This window comes from Zalophus californianus, chromosome 4 (genome assembly GCF_009762305.2).
Source record: "Zalophus californianus isolate mZalCal1 chromosome 4, mZalCal1.pri.v2, whole genome shotgun sequence".
NCBI lineage: Eukaryota > Metazoa > Chordata > Mammalia > Carnivora > Otariidae > Zalophus > Zalophus californianus.
Window position 1 is genome coordinate 23132445 of NC_045598.1, and position 20682 is coordinate 23153126.

The 20682-nt window shown below is 56.7% G+C and overlaps 1 protein-coding gene across 2 annotated transcripts; it reads right to left on the minus strand.

The window, feature by feature from the left end:
- Positions 1–4117: 4117 nt before the first annotated feature.
- On the minus strand, positions 4118–19899 carry MATN1 (matrilin 1). Of its 2 annotated transcripts, XM_027620562.2 has the most exons (9): positions 19863–19899; positions 17564–17748; positions 11167–11513; positions 8713–8935; positions 7880–8005; positions 6994–7410; positions 6262–6414; positions 5343–5423; positions 4118–4686 (listed from the first exon to the last, which is right to left on the minus strand). In XM_027620562.2, exons 2-9 carry the CDS (start codon positions 17586–17588, stop codon positions 4637–4639), a joined length of 1422 nt encoding a protein of 473 aa, XP_027476363.2. In that variant the 5' UTR covers positions 17589–17748; positions 19863–19899; the 3' UTR covers positions 4118–4636. The 2 variants fall into 2 exon arrangements, with proteins under 2 accessions (XP_027476363.2, XP_027476356.2); XM_027620555.2 differs by lacking the exons at positions 17564–17748; positions 19863–19899 and adding an exon at positions 14063–14168.
- Between the last annotated feature and the right edge of the window lie 783 nt (positions 19900–20682).

The window sequence follows — 20682 nt, forward strand, 5'->3', positions numbered from 1 at the left end:
CCCCTCTGCCTGGGGCTCCTGGGTCCAGCTCCAGGCTCCTCTAGGACCAGGTCCGCCCTCTGCCAAACTCTGAGCCTGCCGGCCTCTTGGGAGGAGGACAGAGGAAGAGACTGGCCGCCGGGATTTGCCGAGGGCCTGCTATGTGCCCACGGCTTAACACTCGTCATAGGCAACAAAGCTAAGTTTGTGCTGCTCTTAAGGAAGGCCTGAGCTTTGGGTCAACCTAGGAATCGGTGCCCGCGCTGACTCAAACAATCTCATCACCTGTAAAATGGGTCACACTAATATTATCACACAGGGTCACCAGAAGGATTTGCCGGGGTCCTCAGGGCCACCGTCCCGAGGAGTTTCTCCCCTCTCCCTGCAAGTAAGGATGTCACTGCCTCACAGCAACAGGGAGGTCAGCCGCCTTGCATGGGACCCAGCCGGGCCAGCCTCCAGGTCACTGCACCTCCGTGGGTGTGTGAGAGGGAGGTTTCGGTCCCTGCACATCCCAGCTGAGGTCCCTTCACAGCCCGCCTCACACACCATCGAGTTTTTGTGGGGAAAAATATGAGCCCCATTTCTAATCAGAGTTCCATCCTACCTTCTAATCATATCACCTCGTTTCCTAAAACCCTCCCGTGCCTTCACACCACCCTGCAAGTGCAGTCCCCGCCTCCTCTGGTCCTGGGCCTGCGCCCTGGACCCCGCCACAAGCAGCTGTGTCCAGGCTCTAGGAGGGCTGCACACTTTCCTCCTCAGGGCCCTCGCACACACCGTTCCCTCCACTTGACACACTCTTCCCCAGCCGCCCTTTACCTCCCTAACTCCCAAAGTGCCTTCAGATTCGGGCTCCAGGAAGCCTCTTCCACCTCCCCACAGCTGGGGAAGACCCTCTGTTGTATGCCCCGGTGGTACACCCCAAGTCCTAAGCCCGCTACCACAGCTGGGCTCCCTGTGAGGCTTTCTGTCCAATGTCTGTCTGCCCCTCTAGGCTGGGAGCACCACGATGCCAGAAGCCACTGGGCGTTTTCTATTTCATCCTGAATGCCTCATGTGTGCTTTGGCCTCTGGCGATGCTCAGTAAATGGGGAAGGGAGGAAAGAACAAGGGGAGGGTGACTTCACTGTCCCCTGCCCCCGCCCCAGTCATGTGCCCCTTTTCAGCCGCCGCCTGCCTCCACACACCCCTCACCTTCCAGACTTCCCCTGCAGGGGCAGCCCTCAGGCCCCCTGCTAAGTCACCTCTGCCATCTCCTCCAGGGAGCACTCCAGGGCTGGCCACAACCATGCCAAGCCCCCCCCCACCCTGGTCTTGGTGCCCTCAGCACCAACACCTGTGAGGAGGGTGCTGTTGCCCTGTTTACTATTGAGGAAGCTGAGGTCGGAGGGCAAAGGAGTCTGTCCAAGGCAAGGGGGCCGGGACCGTCTCACACCAGGACTGTTGGCCCCCAAATTGCTAACCCCTTCGCTGTCACCTCCCCATGGGATAGTTCCTGGGAGCTCGGAGCCTGATGCTTGGTCTCTGCCAGGCCAGACAGGCGCCCCCCGGGCACGCCTCTCTCTCGTCTGACTTCATCAAAGAAGTAGTGACAGCTCTCGGGCCCTGAGTGACACCGTGCGTCCCTTGGGAGATTCTCCTTGTTGACTACTCGTTTCTGGATCATCTCTCCATTCAACAGATGAGGAACTAAGGCCCACAGGGAGAAGGGATGGCTTGTCCAGGCTCACACAGCAAGAAACACACCGAGGCTGGGACGTCAGCCCCGGAGCACGGGGGCTTGTGCCATTTCTGGGCTCATTCTACTCCTGGTGTCTGGACGAGGGCCTGGCGTGGGTGCTGGACAATCCCTGGCCACAGGACAAAGTGGTGGAGGTGGCTGGCTGTCCCCGGAAGCTGGCAGGCTCAGGCTACCCTCCGCGCCTCACCTCCCTGCGCTGTGGCACACCCATGTGCTGGCATCGCTCCAAGCAGAGGCAGGGCTGTCCTTGTCTTGCCTCCTGGTGGAGCTGGGTGGTCGGTACCTGCCAACGTGACGCAGGTGGGCCAGAGCCACGGCGCACAATCTGGTCTCCCAGCGGGTAACAGGTGCCCCAGGTGGCACAGCCACTGGAGACCAGGTGGCCACAGTGTCCTGAGGGACACTGGCCCCAGATGGGAACAAGGGAGGTGCTCAGTCACTGACAGGTTTGGATGTGTCCCTGAGTCTGGGAAACCACCCCCTAGAAGGCAGCAATGATGCCAACCCCACTCTGGGTGCCAAGTGTGAGCAGGCCCCATGCTGGGTGCCCCCCACCCACCTCATTGACACCCCGCAGTGCCTGAGAGGTGGCGCCAGAATCCTTTGCCTTGGATGTAGGTGGGAGACCCGGAGGGTGAAGGGCCCCCACCAAGTTACCAGGCAGCTGAGGCACAGTGCTGGAACCCAGGATGGCCCCAGAACTGAGGAGCAAGAACAAGGACACCAAGGCCACCATGTGGGTCAGAGACAGAGGTGAAAGATCGATTGAGTCAGGGCTCTCACATTGCATGGAACAGAAATGGGCTCAGCCACGTATGTCTCACTTCGGCATGAGGGTTTCCTGGGTATCACAAATGGCCAAGGCAGGGAGTGTAGCCAGAGAGGGACGCCAGAGAGTGACCCCCTGTGGCGGATGAAAAGTGGCCGCCAATTCTTCATTGCTCTCTCCCCGTGGAGAAGTGGAGTGTACCTCCCCACCGGTTGCGTTTGGGTTGGCCTGAAACTGCTTTCATCAAGAAAATGCAGCAAAAGTCACACCATGCCAATGTGGGGCCCCAGACCTAAAAAGCTTTCAGAAGCCCTGGGCTGCCAGGGAAGAAGTTTGGTTCCCCCACCGGAGAGCCCCTGGGGACATATGCGGATAGAGAAGTAAAGAGAGGCCCAGCCTTGCAGCCCCGTCTCCCCCGGCAACGGTCACATCAGGGGGTTCTGGCGCAGGTGAGCGGGCCGTGCTGGAGGCTCCAGCCTAGTCGAGATCCACACTGGTGTGACCCCCGCCGACTCCACATGGAGCAGAAGAACCACCCCACAGAACCCAGCCAATGCACAGAATCATGCCAGTAACAGGTGGTTGTTTTGAGCCACTGAGTTTTGGTGTGTGCGGGGGTGTGATTCCGCCTGCTTAAACTGCCTCTAAGGAAGACCTCTCAGGATGGTCTGAGTCTCTCATAAAAGCCTTTTATGGGCTCTCAAGTGTGAATTTAGTAGTAACACTAAAAATGCCCCATGACACAGGAATGAATTCAGCAAACCACCCAAGTTCCCACTCTGGGGGACGAGGGATTGAGATTGCGGGGGGCACTGCTCCAGAGGGGCCTGGGTGAAGCCAGCAGACCCCAGGTAGGGCTGGGAAAACCTGGGGGTCAGGACACTTTCTCATGTGCCATCCCTGAGGTGGGGGGCTGCCGCCGTCTGTGCTGGAATGGAGGCGAAGCTGCTGACGCCCAAGGAGGGAACAGAGAGGACTCCAACATGGGTGTGGGGCTGGGGCGGGGGGCGCCCGGGGCCAGGGCCGGTGCAGCTGGGACCCTCCTAACATCTCTAACTCACGCACATATACTCAGCCCATAGGCTCCTGTTACCTAAACCCACTCTTTTTCCCCAGCGAGGGTGAGGGTGACAGTGCTCTCTACTCGACTGTAAGTCGCTTAAGGGCAGGGACTGTGTCTGTCTCGTAGGCGACCATCTTCTCACTGCCTGCCATGGGCCTGTGCTCTGTGTTTGTCATCTGCATGCATGCATGCATGAAGGAATGAATGCATGAATCGGCCGATCTGCTGTCATGGCTCTTCTTTTTCTTTGAAGTCTTGCAGTCCTAGATACAAGTCCTATCTCTCCAGCTGATGCTCTGCTGAGCAAGCCATCTGAACACCCAGACACAGCTTTCCCGTGTGTATAATGGGGACGACTCAAGTCCACTGTGGGCAGGGCTGCTGGAGAAGGGAGAGCCTGTAAGGGCACGACAACTGCATGCTGGCTTTGGGGTAGCGGCCTTCACCACTGTTCCCACCACTGTTGCTACCCTGCAGGGGCTCCCTGCACCCTCCGCCCTCACCAGGCCTTCATCCGGCTCCCCGAATGACCACACTGCCTCTGGCCCCATTCAAGGCTTAAGTTAAATCATATTTAATTGTTTTTCAGAAGGTAATAGAAAAATCAGGAAAGAGATTCACAGCACTCGCAGTCAAGAAAGGGTTAACTAAAAAAAAATAGGAATATATTAAGCTTTCAGTTGAAAAAATGCAAACGCAGTCCCTCTCACACTCACCCCTGTGTTCTCACTCACACACACGCATCCCTGCTCCAGATACACGCCCGCCCTCAGGCATGCACACACGCACATGCATGCTCCCAAACACTGCCACGCTCCTAACACACGTGCACATGCCCATGAACGCGCCGCACACACACTCGCGCTCCCAGACACTGCAAAGCGCCTAGCACACTCACACACGCACCCAGTAGGGCTGGCAGGATGGTGGGGGAGACCTGGTGCCCTCAGGGCCTGCCCCTCCCCCCCCCACTGAAATGGCAAAGCCAGACTACACTTGGGGCTCTAGGGGACACACGCAGGACTTGGAGGGCTGTGCTTGCGGTGGGGAGACAGAGAGGCCGTGGCGGGGACAGGCAGCCTCAGACGACTCTGTTCTCCAGGACGGCCAGCCGCTTACTCACAGCTTCCAGTGGACTCGGGGTTAAGGACAGGCACAGGCTGACCAGAGCAGGGCAGTGATGGCTGTCCCGCCTGCACTTGGGACCCCACTTCCTGTGTCCCCCACCTCCCAAGAGCCTCTCTTCCAGGGGGTTCTCTCACCCCGTCTACAGCATGCGTCCTCCCGTGTCACTGCCCTCAGAATGGTGCCTTCCCCAAAACGCGCTAGTTACAGTGTGCCCTGAAGGCCCAGCCCTGCCCAGTGGCAGCTTCAGACCTGCTGGGTCCCCAACCTGGACCCCCACCCCATCCTGACAGAGCCAGGGGAGCTGTTCCAGGCCCAGCCTCATCTGAGAAGAGGCTGGTATTCTTCGTGTCACTGAGAGCCTGAGAAACGGGGAGGCCACAGGCTCCATGTTTTCCTGAGCACGGCTAGGACTCTGGATGTGTGTCCAGTCTCTAGATCTTCGCTTCTGCCTCAGTTTCTCTGTTTACCCTCTAGGAGCCTCTGCTTTTGACAGGATCAGTACCAAAGCCAGTGCCAGCCCATCTGTCCGCCCGTCTCCAGCAGGAGGCAGAGTCCCTACCTGGGACCCCGCACACAAGGGGCGTGGCTCCCTCTCCCCGCCCTGCAGTGTCCTGCCCCCCCCCACTCCCCGCCCCTCAATGGCCTCTGGGAAAGGATATGCTTCCTGGTCAAGGCCTGCAGCAGCCTCTCTACTTTGGTCTGGAATTTCACAATGGACTCGCAGGCACACGGGTCTTCCTCTGGAGTGGGCAGGAAGTAGGGAAAGAGAAAGGGAAGGTGAGTGGTGGTGTGGCAGGGGGAGTGAGGAGCGGTCACAACCCGGGGCCAGGACTAGGGAGTCTTGGGGGAGTACAGGGGGCCTGGGAGAGCTGAGAAGACAGAGACACGTGTAGGGTTCTGAGGCAGAACTCCCAGGAATGACAGACGGGGAGACTCTGAATGTCTTCCCAACCCCACAGAGCCCTGATAAAACCTCCAATACCAGCATCTCCATGCTGGTCCCCTACTGCACGCAGGGAACTGCTGCTAGGGGCCTCGAGGTCATCTTGGCGGCTTCATCCAACACTCTGGGTTGGAAGTCATTAATCATCCCATTTTACAAATAAAGAACCCGAGCAGTGAAACAATCGGATCCTCGCCCACAGCCAGTTACTGCCAGAGCAAACGCACAAACGCAGGCATGTCTGACTCCGGAATCCATACTCTCTACCACTGGGAGGATCGGGGGAGGCAGCAAGGTTCAAATCCTGGCGCCTCCGGTTATTAACGATTGTTCCACCCCTCTGGGCTTGGTTTTCCTGTCTGTAAAATGGGAATAATAATATTTCTACCAATTAGGATTGAATGATTTAATATTTGGAGAGTACTAACAACAGTGCCATTCTTGTAATAAGCATTCAGCCTATGTTTGCTCGTTGCAAAAGTGAGACTGGCCAGCCCTCCTCCTGCTTCTGCCAACTCTTGTTGCCACCCCAGCTCCTGCTTCTCCTCACCCACAACCAGTTCCAGAATGGCTCCCCAGTCTCCCCCAGAGCCCCACCCGCCCTTCCCATCGATGCCACCCCTGGCCTCACTAACCCACACAGATCTTCTTCTGCAACCTCTTGCCAATCTGGTTGATGGTCTTGAAGTCAGCCGTGTAGAAGTAATGCTCTGCCACGGGCTCTGAGGCGATTTCCCTCAGCTCATCCTCCACGGCATTGCCCACACCCACAGCAAACATCTTAAAGCCTGCCAAGAGGAACAAGATGAGTGACAGCGGCCATGGGGACAGGCAGCCACAGCTGAGCTTCCTGGGCAATGCCCAGGCGATCAACACCAGACACCTCCTGGTGGCAGCTTCTGGAATTACAGGCACAGTGCCTGGGACAAAGACATTGAGGAAACCAACATTCACTGAGGTTCTACCCTATGTCAGACCTGTACCGATTCTCTGGACCGGGAGCTTCGTAACCTCATATACCCCATGATCATCCATCTGGTGGCTATTATTATCCTCATTAAATAGGTGTTAAAACAGAGACTCCAGCTTGTCCCAAAATGGGGCTGCCTTCCAACAGTTGGTGTGTTCTGGGGAAAATTCAACTGGAAAATCTCCAAGCCCCACCTACAAAAGGACCATTGAAACAAGCTGCCTACTTTTCTGGGGCCTCCGTTTTCTCATCCCAGATAAGAAAGAGTTGGACAAACCCATCCCTCCTTATTCACATTGAACTTGGGTTTAGGCCCTAGTAACAGACAACCTATAGTCGAGCTGTTCCCTAGGTACTCCTGGCCATCAGTGGCATTCAGGATCCAGGCATCACCTACCAAGTTCCTTGGCTTTCTTGGCGGCATCGTTAATGTAGTCTTGGCTCCGGCCATCAGTGAAGACAATGCCCACCTTCTGGGCCCCAGGCCTAGCCCCACTGGACACAGTGAAGGAATTGTCAACGAGGTACTTGAGGGCAGCCCCGGTCATGGTGCCCTTCTCCATATATGACATGTTCCGCACAGCCGCCTTAATGTCCTTCTTCGTGTGGAAGCGGCCCAACGGGAACTCCTGGCGCACAGAGCTCGAGTACTGCACTAGCCCCACCTGCGCCAGCTTGTCGGACACGTCCAGCGTGTCCACGATCTGATTGATGAACTTCTTCACCAGCTCAAAGTTCTCCGGCCGCACACTTTTGGATCCATCAATGAGGAAGACCAAGTCAGTGGCCGAACTGCCACTGCTGCTGCTGCAGGCTAGGAAGGGTAGCAAGGCGAGGAGGTAAAGCTTAGGGACCAGTCGTTCACCCTGACCACTATAGTCAGGAACCCATCACACACCAAGCTCTGTACTGAGGATTATCCCAGCCTATTTTGTCCTCAAAACTCCCTCTAGAAAGCCATGGTTCCTGGCCTTGTTCTGTAGCATTGGAAACTGAAGCTCCAAAGCCATTAGATCATACAACTCAGAAGGAGTGGCACCAAGAGTTGAACTCAAGACTGTGTAACTCCTTCCACCATACTAAACCCACCACCCACCGTGATAAAGAGGGACAGAAGTCAGAAGGTAACTTTCTGCAGACACCAAGTTCTAGGAGGCATCTATCACCTTTGCAGATTGGTCCAGAAGCAAAGTGCAGAGAGGCTCGAATGGGCTTCCTAGAGAGTGGCCAAGCCGCCCCCCTCCCCACCCTCCCCAGGGCTTGCCTGTGTGCAGCCCACTGACCATTGCAGGTCTTGCCATCACTGTTCAAGGTGAAGCCCTCCCGACAGGCGCAGGTGTAGGAGCCCGGGGAGCTGAGGCACACCTGCTCACAGTCATGGTCTCCTGTGGCACACAGGTCTGACACCACTGTGGGGACAAGAAGACACTCAGAATCTCACTGTCACAGGGCCTTGGATATCTCAGCCAGGGTGGCCCTTCAAACACTCAGGGAGACTGAGGCCGCCAACTGGGTGAGTTCTGAGCCCCAGACCCTCAGCCCAGGGCCGGAATCACTGGCCCGCCCCATGCTGACTCTCTCAGCCCCGCCTCCCGCCCTATTCAGCCCCGCCCCGTCGCTGACTCAGCCCCGGGCCTGTCCATCCCCGTCCGGCCCCCCCCTGACCCGCCCTCCATGCAGACTCAGTCCCGCCCTGTCCAGCCCCGCCCTGATCGACTCTAGCCACGCCCTCACCCCCCCTCCCTGCCCTTGGGGCGCTCAGTCAACCCTGTCCATCTCCGTCCGGCCCCGCCCTGGTCCGCCCTCCATGCAGACTCAGTCCCACCCTGTCCAGCCCTCCTGTCCAGCCCCGCCCCGATAGACTCTCTAGCCACGCCCCCATCCCCTCCCTGCCCCCTGCCCTGGCCCCATCCCGTCGCTCAGCCTCGGCCCTAGCCATCCCTGTCCGCCCCGCCCCGGTCCCACCCCCGATGCGGACTCAGACCCGTCCAGACGCTCTCAGTCACGCCACGCCCCGTCCAGCCACGCCCCCCGCTGCGGCCCCGCGGACACCAGCAACCCCCACGCTCCCCCGAAGCGCCCCAGCCTTGTCCACCCCATGCCCCTCCCGGCGCACCGCAGAAGGCCTCCTGGAACTTCCTGGACAGCTTCTCGATGACGCTGTAGCTCTCCACGTAGTCGACGTGCTCTTCCTGCGGCTCACTGGCGATCTGCCGCAGCGTGGCCTTGTCCACGCGGCCCACGCCGATGGCGAACAGCTCGATGCCTCTGGCCTGGGCCTGTGCAGACACGTCCCGCACGCTGTCCTGGGGCCTCCCGTCCGTCACCACGATGGCCACCTGAGACACGCGGGGCGCGTGTGAGGACCAAGTCTCCCTCCCGCGCTGGGCTGGGCCGCTCAGCCCTCCAGTAAGCCCCCGGGGCCCCTGGCAGAAGAGGACCCTGAGGCCCGAGAGGCACAGTGGCTTGCGCAGGTCACACAGCCAGTCCACGGCAGGTGGATCTGATTCCCCGCAGGGTTTTGCCCCAGGGACAGAACCTGACTAGCAGAAGAGGAGACAGGTTTCCTCTGACTGAAAGACATGTATGAGGTGCTCTCCTGACTAGCGCCTGTGGGTGTCACCCCACTCGGGCAGGCAGCTCTGTGATGATCTGAGGGCAGGACCATGTCTCCCTCCTCAGACTGGGGCCTCTGAGGACAGGTCCCAGCAAGTGTGCCCGACATCATGCAGTTCTGCCCTTTGGCCAGCAGAGGGCGGGCGAGGCTAAAGAACGGCGGTTCTGCCTCCAGTCTGGCCATTCTTCCCCTCCAGGCTCGGGGGGCGGGGGGCGGGGGGCTTCCCACTTAGATAGCTTCCTCTTCTCCCTCCGTTCCCCAGGATGCTACATGCCCTTCCCGTAGGGGAGAACACTGTCTGCTCCCCTCCCACAAGGCTCCCCTGTTTGTGCACTGGGAAGGGAGACAGAGGGGACCCTGGTGCTGGGCCTATCCCTCACCACCCCAACCTGAGCTGAGCCTGCCCTGAAGCCGGGGTCCTCACGCTTCTCTGCTTCTGACCTGGGTCTGCTTCTGATTCCTGGGTCCCCACCTTCGGACCCCGGTCCCCAAACCCCTGTATTAGTGACCTGTAGTATGGTGGTTGGAAATGCGGCTAACCGTCCTGAGTCATCTAATGAGATGATTCATGGTCCGAGGCCAGGAAGGGGAAAGATTATTTTTCATATCACTGCTGGGGACCCCCTGGGGAGTGATTTTGCACCATCCCTTCCCCACCAGAGGCCGAGGTTCACCTAGCTGAGACTGTCCACTGCCACAGGCTGCCACATTCCCCCAAGACCCACTGCCTTCTGCAGCCCCGACTGTCCCCCTTCAATCCAGCCTTGGGACTTTGAACCCACCTTGAAGGGGCCTCCCACAGGTGGATTCCAGGCTGGATGCCCGAGGTCTGGGGGAGTTGGCACTCTCTGTCCTCATGTGCCCACCCCAAGCCACTGGCCTGATGTGGACTGACACAGGTAACTGGAGGTGTGACAGCTACGGACGTCACCACCATCCCCTTCACCACTTCTCTCTATTAGGATCACCCCAGGTCACCACAGCCTCTCAACGACCTCATGTCAGAACTTGTAAAGGGCCCCCACAAAGGACAACCAACAGGCTGCCTAACAGGCCATTTCTTTGAGGGGCTGTAATGGCCGGGATTATGTGCTATTATCTCTAGATGTCCCTACCACTTACTAACTGGGCAAGACACTTAAGCCTCCCGTGCCTCAGTTTCCTCATCTGTAAAATGAGGATACCACCTCCGAGCAAGATTGCATTCATTCGGCACTCATGTGTCAGGCATGTCCTGCATGGGGGTAAGAAAATATGTCCCCGGGGCCAAGGCCCTGGGCAGGTAAAGAGTGACTCCTTCGGGCCGTTGAGGGCTATGAAGGGGAAGTGTGGGTGTCTGTGGGCAGACCACCGCAGAAGAGAACACCTGACCGGCCTCGCAGGCCCTGGGCTGAGTCCTGGGAAATCCAGCTGTGGCAACCAGGTCTGTGAAGTCCTCAGCACCCGGCCTGGAGCCCGTACTGACGTTGGCTTGTGATGCATCATCTCATTTTTCTGAACCCCTCCCCTCAGAGGCTGATTAAATAAAATCTGAGCTAACCCTTCCGTGGGGCTTGGTGGTGCCAGGCACTGTTCTGAGCACTCTATGCTATGGACTCACAGAGTCCTCCCAACAGCCCCTTGAGAAAGTTAGGTTACTGTGGTTTTATGGGTGAAGGGACTGAGACAAGGAGCTGCACGCGCTGCTCAGGGTTACACAGCCAGTCGGGGGAGTGGGGGGCGTCTGGACTGCCTCACTTGGCCTCGGGAAGCCAAGGTCCACCAAACTGAAATAATCGAGCTCTCACCAGACTGAGGTCCCGCGATCAGAGGGTGGATAAAGATGGGTTCACATCCCAGCTCCCAGCTCTGCCACTTGGCTTCGTTGGGTCTAAGACACAACTGTGAGCCGGTTTAGAGAATCCCGCAGGTGGTTCACTGCAGGACGCCAGCGGGGAAGGGTGGGACACGTACCTTGCTGATGTCGGGGGACCTGGCACGACTCCCCTCGGTGTCGCTGAAGGCTTTGGTGATGGCGAACTGGATGGCCAGGCCGGTCATGGTCCCCGTGGACAGCGGCTGGATGCGGCGCACGGCCCGGAGCAGCGAGGCCTTGGAGCCGTGGGCCCGCAGTGGGAACTCCTGCTTCACGGCGCTGGCATAGTTGACCACGCCCACTCGGGTGGCATTGGGCCCCACATCCAGCGACTCAATGACCTGGGACAAGAACACCTTCACCTTCTCGAACTCCACAGGCCGCACGCTGCGCGAGCTGTCCACCACAAACACCAGGTCCGTGGGCCGGGTCCGGCAGAGCTGCCCTGCAAGGGGACAGGAGGGGGAGGGCCAAGAGCAAGGGCAAAGGTCAGGGGCTACTTCGACCGAGACTGGAGGCCTCCGGCAGTGTAGACTGAAGCTGAGCCAGGCCGGGTAGGTCCTTCTGTCAGCATGTGGACACCTGGGCAACCCACTTGCCAAAGGCCCCCACAGCTCAGCCCCGTGGGAAAGATAGAGGATCAAATCTCAGCCTCGGCTAAAATTAACAAGTCAGGAAATGACAGATGTTGGCGGGGCTGCGGAGAAAGGGGAACCCTCCTACACTGTTGGTGGGAATGCAAGCTGCTGCAGCCACTCTGGAAAACAGTATGGAGGTTCCTCAAAAAGTTGAAAATAGAGCTACCCTGTGACCCAGCAATTGCACTACTGGGTATTTACCCCAAAGATACAAATGTAGGGATCCGAAGGGGTACGTGCACCCCAATGTTTATAGCAGCAATGCCCGCAATAGCGAAACTGTGGAAAGAGCCAAGATGTGCATCGACGGATGAATGGATAAAGAAGATGTGGTATATATACACAATGGAATATTATGCAGCCATCAAAAGGAATGAGATCTTGGCATTTGCAACGACGTGGACGGAACTGGAGGGTGTTATGCTGAGCGAAATAAGCCAATCAGAGAAAGACGTGTATCATATGACCTCACTGATATGAAGAATTCTTAATCTCAGGAAACAAACTGAGGGTTGCTGGAGTGGTGGGGGGTGGGAGGGATGGGGTGGCTGGGTGATAGACATTGGGGAGGGTATGTGCTATGGTGAGTGCTATGAAGTGTACAAGACTGTTGAATCACAGATCTGTACCTCTGAAGCAAATAATGCAATATATGTTAAAAAGAAGAAGAAGTAGAAGAAGATAGCAGGAGGGGAAGAATGAAGGGGGGGAAATTGGAGGGGGAGACGAACCATGAGAGACGATGGACTCTGAAAAACGAACTGAGGGTTCTAGAGGGGAGGGGGATGGGGGGATGGGTTAGCCTGGTGATGGGTATTAAAGAGGGCACGTTCTGCATGGAGCACTGGGTGTTACATGCAAACAATGAATTGTGGAACACTACATCAAAAACTAATGATGTAATGTATGGTGATTAACATAACATAATAAAAAAAAATCTCAGCCTCAGGCAACTCACTGCACCTCTCTGAGCTTAGTTTCCTCCTGTGTACAGGGAACTGACAATCCCCTCTTTACAGGATCCACTGGGGCCAAGCAGGAGTGCGTGCAGCGTGCCAGGACAGGGCTGGGCACCAGCCGGTGTCCAGGGGATGGCAAAGGAGACGGCAGCCTTTACAACACATTTCTCAGGCTTTGGCCCAGAGTTCCTACGGCAACATTTCTCCTGGGGGGGCAGAGGGTACAGCCCCAGTCACCAAAGTGGACCCAGTTTCCCTCAGCCATGGGGAAGCCTGCTGGTTAGTGTCCATGGGCAGGGGAGAGGGGCAGCGATTCCTCACGGCCACCGGGGCAGCCCGACCCGGTGGGTTCCTAAGACACATCCCTACAGAGGCATGTCTTTCCAGACACCCCGGGCAAGCAGCACCTTGTGCTGGAAAGCACATGGAGCTGGAATGAAGCAGAGTGGTGTTTGAATCCCGGCTCAGCCCCGCTGTGGCCCTGGGCAGCTCACTGCACCTTTAGGAGCCTCAATTTCTCATCTGTCCTGTGGGGAGAATAAAGCTCACTGCTTGGTACTGTCACTGGCCTGGCCCTGCAGCCGGGCGGGGCTCAGTACAAAGGCCCTTCCCTCTGCGTCCCAGAACTGAGCAGAGCTGCTCCTAAATGAGAATGCAGGAAGGCTCAGGAAAGGGAAGGGGTCCTAGGCCGTCCCAGCCCCCGAGCCACAGCGCCCTAGGTACCAGAGTTCCTCAAGGGACCTGAGAAATGACCTTGCAGCCGCACCCTGGTCCCTACTAGTTAAGCTACAAATGGGTAAACTGAGGTCCACAGAGGGTGAGGGAATTAGCCACACCATGGAGTAGTGGATCGGGAACCAAGAGAACGCCCTTCTCCAGCCTCAGTTTCCCTATCTGTCCAGGATGAGCTGGCCATTCTGGGATTCAGTGCCCAAGGCTGAAGCTCTGGGAGTGGTACAGCAGGTTGGAGCTTACACACAGGTATGCTGGAAGGGCTGGGGAAAGGGGGATGGAGTCCTGGCCACCCCAGAGCTGCACTCAGCGGAGCGTGGGCTCGGCCCTGGGCTTGGTGCAGCTCCAGCTTCTGTCCTCAGCAACCCACCAGACTGGCCCTGGCAGCATGCGTGGTCCCCAAGGGTGGCTTGGGAGCTGGGGAGCCCCAGGGAAGGTTCTGAGACTGCAGAGACAGGCCCACTCCTGTCCCTCAATGGAAGAGACTGAGCGCCACCCCTGCTCTGGCCCTTATGCACGTCACTATTGCTGTCGGCCCCCGTGCCAGCCTGCTGCCGCCCCTGCCTCCCCTACCCCCCGGCCCCAGCCCACCCCAGGATGCCACTTTACCTCTACTTATCTTGGGGCCCAGCCCCCCATCCCCCACCTCCTGTGGACCACCTCACCTCTGGCGTGGGGGGCGAGGCCCAGTGTGCACAGGGCCTGGAGCTGCAGCAATAGGCCACATGGCACAAGGCTGGCACCGGAGAGGAGCCTCATGGTTCCGGCAGCACGGGCAGGAGCCGGCACAGTGCTGGGGGCCAGTGGGGTCCCGGGCTTATCAACCTCGCTGCCCAGCCTCCCAGCCAGGCGGCCCCCACTGACGTGGGGGCGGCTGCCCGGGCCCCTAGCCCCCTTGGGGGGGCGTGGCCCAGGCTGAATGGAGGTGTGTGTGCCCAGAGAGGGAGGGAGCCGCCTGGCCTGGGCTCAAGAGGCCCCTCCGACCACAAGGGCTCCTTTGCCTGCAGAAGCAGCCTGGGCTGCAGCCGGAACTCAGGAAATCTCAGGTGGGTGGAGGGTGGCTCCTCCAGGGGTTGGAGCGGGCTCTGACCCAAAGCTGCCACGCCAAGCCCAGGGAAAGTCCAGCCCAGGGGCCTCAAGCCCCGGTCCTGTCCTGCACCCTCGCCCCACACCCCACCGCTTCGCTCACCTGCATCCATTTCCTCATCCAACCCTGACCCTGCGCCACCTCGGCTGTCCCCTACCTCTCCACCTTCTCCCTGCCGGTCACCTTCACCTGGGGTCTCCGAGGTGCCCTCCGGACCTTTGTACAGGCCGGGTCACCCGCCCCCGGTGCCTTCCCTCCCATTCACTCTCTGCCTAACAGAATCTTTCAAGATCATCGTTGGAAATGACCCGTGGGCTCAGGGCGGTAGAGAGGACAGTCCGGAGCAAAGACTTGAAGCCAGATTACCTGGGTTTACTAGATGCTACCTGTGTGACCATGGGCCAGTCGATTCACCTCTCTGAGCCTACCTTCTGAGGTGGATGAGAGGAGCAGGGTTCTACGAATCTTCTCATTTAATTCCCTTGACAACCCCGTGATGCAGGTACTATTACTACCCCCACTTTCCAGAAGAAGAACTGAAAAACAGAGAGATGAAGTAACTTGTCTGAAGTCACACTGCTAAGAAGTCCCATTGCCAGGGTCGCCTGGTTGGCTCAGTCCGTTAAGTGTCCGACACTCGGTTTCGGCTCAGGTCATGATCTCAGGGTTGTGGGATCGAGTCCTGAGATGGGGGGCGGGGGGGGGGTCCGTGCTCAGTGGGGGGTCTGCTTGAGATTCTCTCTGTTGCTCTCACCCTGACCTTCCTCCCCATGCCCCCTCACACGTGTGCACGTATGCTATTTCTCTCTCTAAAATAAATAAATAAATCTTTTTTTTTTTAAAGTATCGTTGCCAGAACAGGGCCCCAGGTCAGTGCTGTCAGCCACCCTGCTTGCTTGGGTGGAGCTTGGTGGAGCTGCCTTCTCCACGCCCACCTCTCCCCTACTCCTCCAGGATTAGGACCCCCTTCCCGTGCTTCCATCACTGTGTGTCTCACCCAGGAGCTGGTAAGAGTCTGACTGATTCATCCCTGCATCTGGGCCCAGCCCAGGGTCTGCACTGGAAGGCAAAAATAAAGCCTTATAAATAAAGGAACATCACCAGGAATGGCCCCTGCTGCTGCAAGGAAGTCCAGTAATATGGAAAGAGCATGGGCTTGGCCAACTGAGAGACCCAGGTTCAGATCTCCATCTGTGGCTGAACAGCTGTGTGACCTAGAGCTGCTAACTTAACCTCTCTGAGCCTCAGCTTGTTATCATGCAGTGGGAATGGTAGTTCTTTCTTTGCCTGCCTCACTGGGACCATGTGAAGAGGCAGTGAGAAGACAGAAGGGGAGATGAGGGTCAAAGGATTATCATCTTTCCAGGGACAGGATCGTTAACATTTAAGACCTGTGTGCCTCACCCTGTATGAGTTATGCCTCAAAAAGAAATGTACAGACTTTTTTTTTAAGTGACCCAACCAATAGTCTCACAATCTTTAGTGACAATGGCAACCACGCTCTATTACTGTGTCTCCTTGTTCTCCAAACAAACCTGTGAGGTCAGCAGCGCTAAGGGCTTCAGCCCATTTGTCAGATGAGACAACTGAGGCCCAGAGAAGTCCATGACTTGCCTGAAGCCACCAGCCAGTTAGGGGCGGAGCCCAGCCTGGAACTCAGGTCTCATCCTTCTTTGCCCCCGGTTTAGAGAACGGGGAAGCAAAGAGCATTTCCCTCTGACATTTCCCACATAGATTTTATTTATTCATATCATTCACAGCCGTCCCCAGCTCCAAACGCTAGTCAAGGCTGCCGGGCCCTTATCCCTCTACAACTTTTAAGTATAATTCTTTTCTCCAAAGACACTGTAGGGCATAATGACTGCAGTGCCTCTCACTTCCCAAAATTGGATCATAAATGTGTTAGCTGCCCCCCACTGGCCATCAGCTCCCTCCGAGTGGGGGTAAGGGGGGCGGTCTGGCCCGACTCAGCCGCCACTGACCCTCAGGACCCGGCATGACACGGGAACAGGGTATCTGGTCAGCAAATGAAGAAATACATTAAAAGAAGCAACAGGTGACAAACGGGTTCCATTTCCTTGGGAACCGACCAGGGTCAGGCTGGGGTCTGCAGCGGTGGTCGCAGCCCGCTGGAGCTGCACGAGGAGAACGTGATCCGCAGCCTCCTGGCCCCGAGTCCTCTCCCCGATGCACGGGGCCGTGGCCGGAGCTCGGGGTACACGGCTCTCTTGGCCGGGCCGGCAGCTGGGCCCATGAAATAGCTCTTTCAGCCCCGAGTCTGAATGGCCGTTCTATGGGCTCCTCCAAGGAACACAGGCGCCTTTTCTGTGTCACCCGTCCGCTCATTAGCAGGGCCGCAGAAATGGGCCACAGGTAAGTTTTCAGGAGCAGAGATAGGTTCCCCCCGCAAAAAGGGGCAGCTTTCACATTCCACAGCGGAGCAAGGTTTTAGGGGGAGGAAGTTCAGCCTATACATTGAGGCAAGAAAATAAATATTTGTGTTTTCAAAATGTGAAGCATTTTTCCCCCCAGGAATGAAAATCAGGAACACTGTGTCCGGTATGAACCAGAGAAAAAAAAGGCTTGCAAGTCAGACGGGCAGCCGTGAAGGGCTCCTGCTGTTCCCTCTCCTTGTTTTCACACACCTTGGGTTTCCAGAAACTTAAAGCCTTTAGTGTTTTGTCCGAGAGAGCGCCTTGGCGCTAAAGCAAGGGGCCCCGGGCAGGCGTGCCTCCATGGCAAGGGCACAGGACTCCCCTCCCGTGCCCCCAGGACTCCACTCTTTTCCTGAAGAGCAAACCTGGTTATTGCGCACTCCTCCTCCCTCCTTCCCCCACCAACCTCGCAGTTTGGCTGGATCCACACATACCTTTACTCTTATTTATTTACTCTGTCTCTTTAATTAACTCTAAACCAACCAACTCACTTGGTGAAAAACACTCTCCTCCTCCTCCTAAGAAGTAACAGCCATGAAATCTCTGGGTTGCAGTACCATTTATAAAGGTATTCTTATGTGCCTTCAGATACATTCGAAACTAATTAAATTTGACTTCTGCATCCGCACATCACTGAAAATTACCTCGTGTTCTGCCAGTGGCATGCATGCCAGACTTTGAGGAATCCTGTGAAGCACAAAGCTCCGGAATCAGACACAGCCCGGGTGTGAGTCCCTGTTGCTTCACCCGCCAGCTGCACGTAACTTCAGGTGAACCCCCTCACCGTTCTCTCTTCTGCTTCAGGTCTGCAAAGTTGGGACCTCAGCGCCTACATCACAGGATGGTTGAGAATGACGTGGATGAACGCCGCATCCACGTTTCTTGTTTCCGCCTTGCCTTCTTGTATCGGTCGGAAGAGAACAGGCTAAGCTGCGGTAACAAGTAAGCCCTTGGATGGCAGTGGCTTAGCACAAGGGTATGTTTCTCTCTCATGACACAGCCCAGTGCTAGACATGGGGCCCCCTGCGCAGGCTCTTCCCAAAGCCACCTCCGTCTGACTAGCCCACCATTTCCAAGTCCTTTGTCTCTGGCCACATGAACATGACAGAGACAGCAAGCGTCCCTCTTCATGCCCTCCGATAAGGAGTACACATCACCTGGCTCTGCCTAGAAGCCCAGGGGTTGGACATGGGTATTTAGTGTCACCCTTCCCAAGTGGGGGGAAAAAAAAAAAGCTTCTGTTGGCCCTACCTCACTTCTAGATGAAAATTCAGATTCAACTGGGCATTCAAGCCTTCTCACAATCCGTTTCTTGCCACCTTTTCCAGGCCATTCCAGTCTCCCTCCCATCCCCTCTCTGTCTCCCCAACTCTGACCCCTCTTTTCTGTGGCACTGAGGAAAGCATAATTTTTCCTTCACTGCAGCAAATTCCACTTCAGGTTCTACTGACTGGTGTTCATGGCTCTTGCCCCATGAGCTCATGGGGGCCTCCCAGGTGGAGCCTCTGCCTTTTGCACTAGCACATTATCCCAGTCTGTGCTCAATAAATGGCAACTCGTTTTGCTATGGGGGAAACCTAAAACCTTGACTCTCGGGCTCTGAAGGAAACCCAGAGGTCATCTAGAGCAGTGGATCCAGCCTGGCCACTGCCAGACTCACTAGGAGACGCCTGTCAAAAATAGAGTCCCCCCCATGTTGGTGCCTTCTTGGGGCCAGAGGGTCCGCCCCCACCCCTAGGGGCAGCTGTGGAGCATTCCATGGGGAATGGCTCCCACTGTCCAGCACGCTGGCAGAAGGAATGAGCGCTTGGAGGGGAGGCTTAGGTTTAGCACTGGGAACCATGGCAGAGCCAGTTGGTACCTGTCCCACACTCCTCAGCCCCGCTGCGTGTGCACCTCCAGCTGCTGCGGACAACCTGGGAAGTGCATATGCCCGGGGCAGCCCTCAGCCAGTGAGGGAGAGGAGCCGGGGACACATAGCTTCCCCGTTCCCCGATGGACAATTCTGGCATGGGCTCCATGTGGTTCCTCGGAGGGTCCCCAGCAGGAAGCAACCCGTTTATCAATGCCTCTCTCACTGGCTTGTATCCCCTCCCGGTCTCGCTTCCCCTCTCATTATACTTCCTGGGGCCACCGCCCAAATAAACTACTCGCTTCCAAGTTCTTGTCTCAGGAGCTGCTTTGGGGACTATTTTAAACGAAGCTAAGGCAAAGCTTTCCCGGGTGTGGGAGACCAAGACGAGGACGTGTTTGGGCCCTTCTGGGGAGGGGGGAGAACAGGCCTCTGACAGGCAGGGCAAGCGAGGGGAGGGAAGACAGATGCCCGTCCCGGACCCTGAGGCCAGCCAGGATCTGCAGGCTCTGAGCAGAATCCTCACCTACCTGCATTTATGGGCTTTTCTCTGTTTTATCCTTCCTTCAGTTACCCCCAAACTATCGGTAGAGATCAGTTAAGATTTTTCCAAAGAAAAATAGATTCCCAGGGTCCATCCCAGACCCAGTGAATCTGCATTTCGGAGTTCTCTAGGTAGTCCTGATGTAACTAAACCACAGTCTCATAACATAAACCTAAACTCTCTCTCTGGCTCGGAAAGCTGTTGTCCAGCCTACAGAAGGACACCTGTTGGACGGGAGCTTGCTATCCCCCAGGGCGTTCCATCCAGCTCAGAGAGCAAGCAGATCTCTTGTGTCCCAAGTTCGCTAACCTGAAAGATCATGGTCGGGGCCCCACTGAGTTGATTCTTCCCCGAGGAAAACATCCTCATTTCCTACCACCATCTTTAACAGCACATGGATTTTGGTTCCTTAACCCACCTGTTGCCAGCTCCCAGGGCATTTTGATTTGTCTCCCTCCCTCCTAAAGATTTGAGCTCTGAATTTAACATAATCCTCCAGCTCACAGAATAGAATATATATTCTCCTCCATTTTCCAGGCTACCTCACCTCTCTTCATGCTGCCTGAAGTCCCTGCTGTTTTCCCCACGACTTCAAAACGGAGCCACTGGAGATCGAAGATGTGCGACCAGTGGTCGGCTCACCTGTTTCATCCTTCTGCGTCAAAACTCTGGATCTACGATGACTGTGACCTCAGACCTTCAAGACTGTTGGCTCTGTGGCCATTTAGCAGTTTAAGGAAGGAAAAATAAACTTCCTCCAAGTTGGGCAAGAGTGGTACCTTCATTTTTCTATTGCTATGTAACAAGTTAGCACAAATGTATGACCTCAGAATTCCTGTAGGTCAGAAATCTGGGCACCACTAAAGTGGGTTCTCTGCTTAGTGCTTCACGAGGCTGAAGTCAAGATGTTGGCTGGGCCTCATTTTTCGGGAACTTGGGGTCTTCTTTCCAGCTCACACAGTGGTTGGCAGAATTCAGTTCCTTGCAGTGGTCGGACTGGACCCCCTCCTCCACCCCCATCCTCTGCTGGCTGTTAACCAGGGTCCACTCTCAGCAGCTTGTCATGTGGTCTCCTCCCAGGCCCACTCCAGCTTCAAATCTCCCCCATGCAGAGCACTGTCTTCAGGAGGAGCCCAGTCCCCTTTAGGGATCACCTGATTAGGCCAGGCTCACCCAAGGTAATCTCCCTTTCTTAAAGTCTACTGTGCCCCGAAACATAATCTAATCGCAGGAGTGACTCTCTCATCAATTTCATGGGCTCCACCCACACTCAAGGGGAAAAAGAGACACAAGGTCATTGGACACCATCCTAGAGTTCTGCCTGGCTCAGGTGGTCTAGACCGGTGTAGAATGAGGGAGGGCGGGAA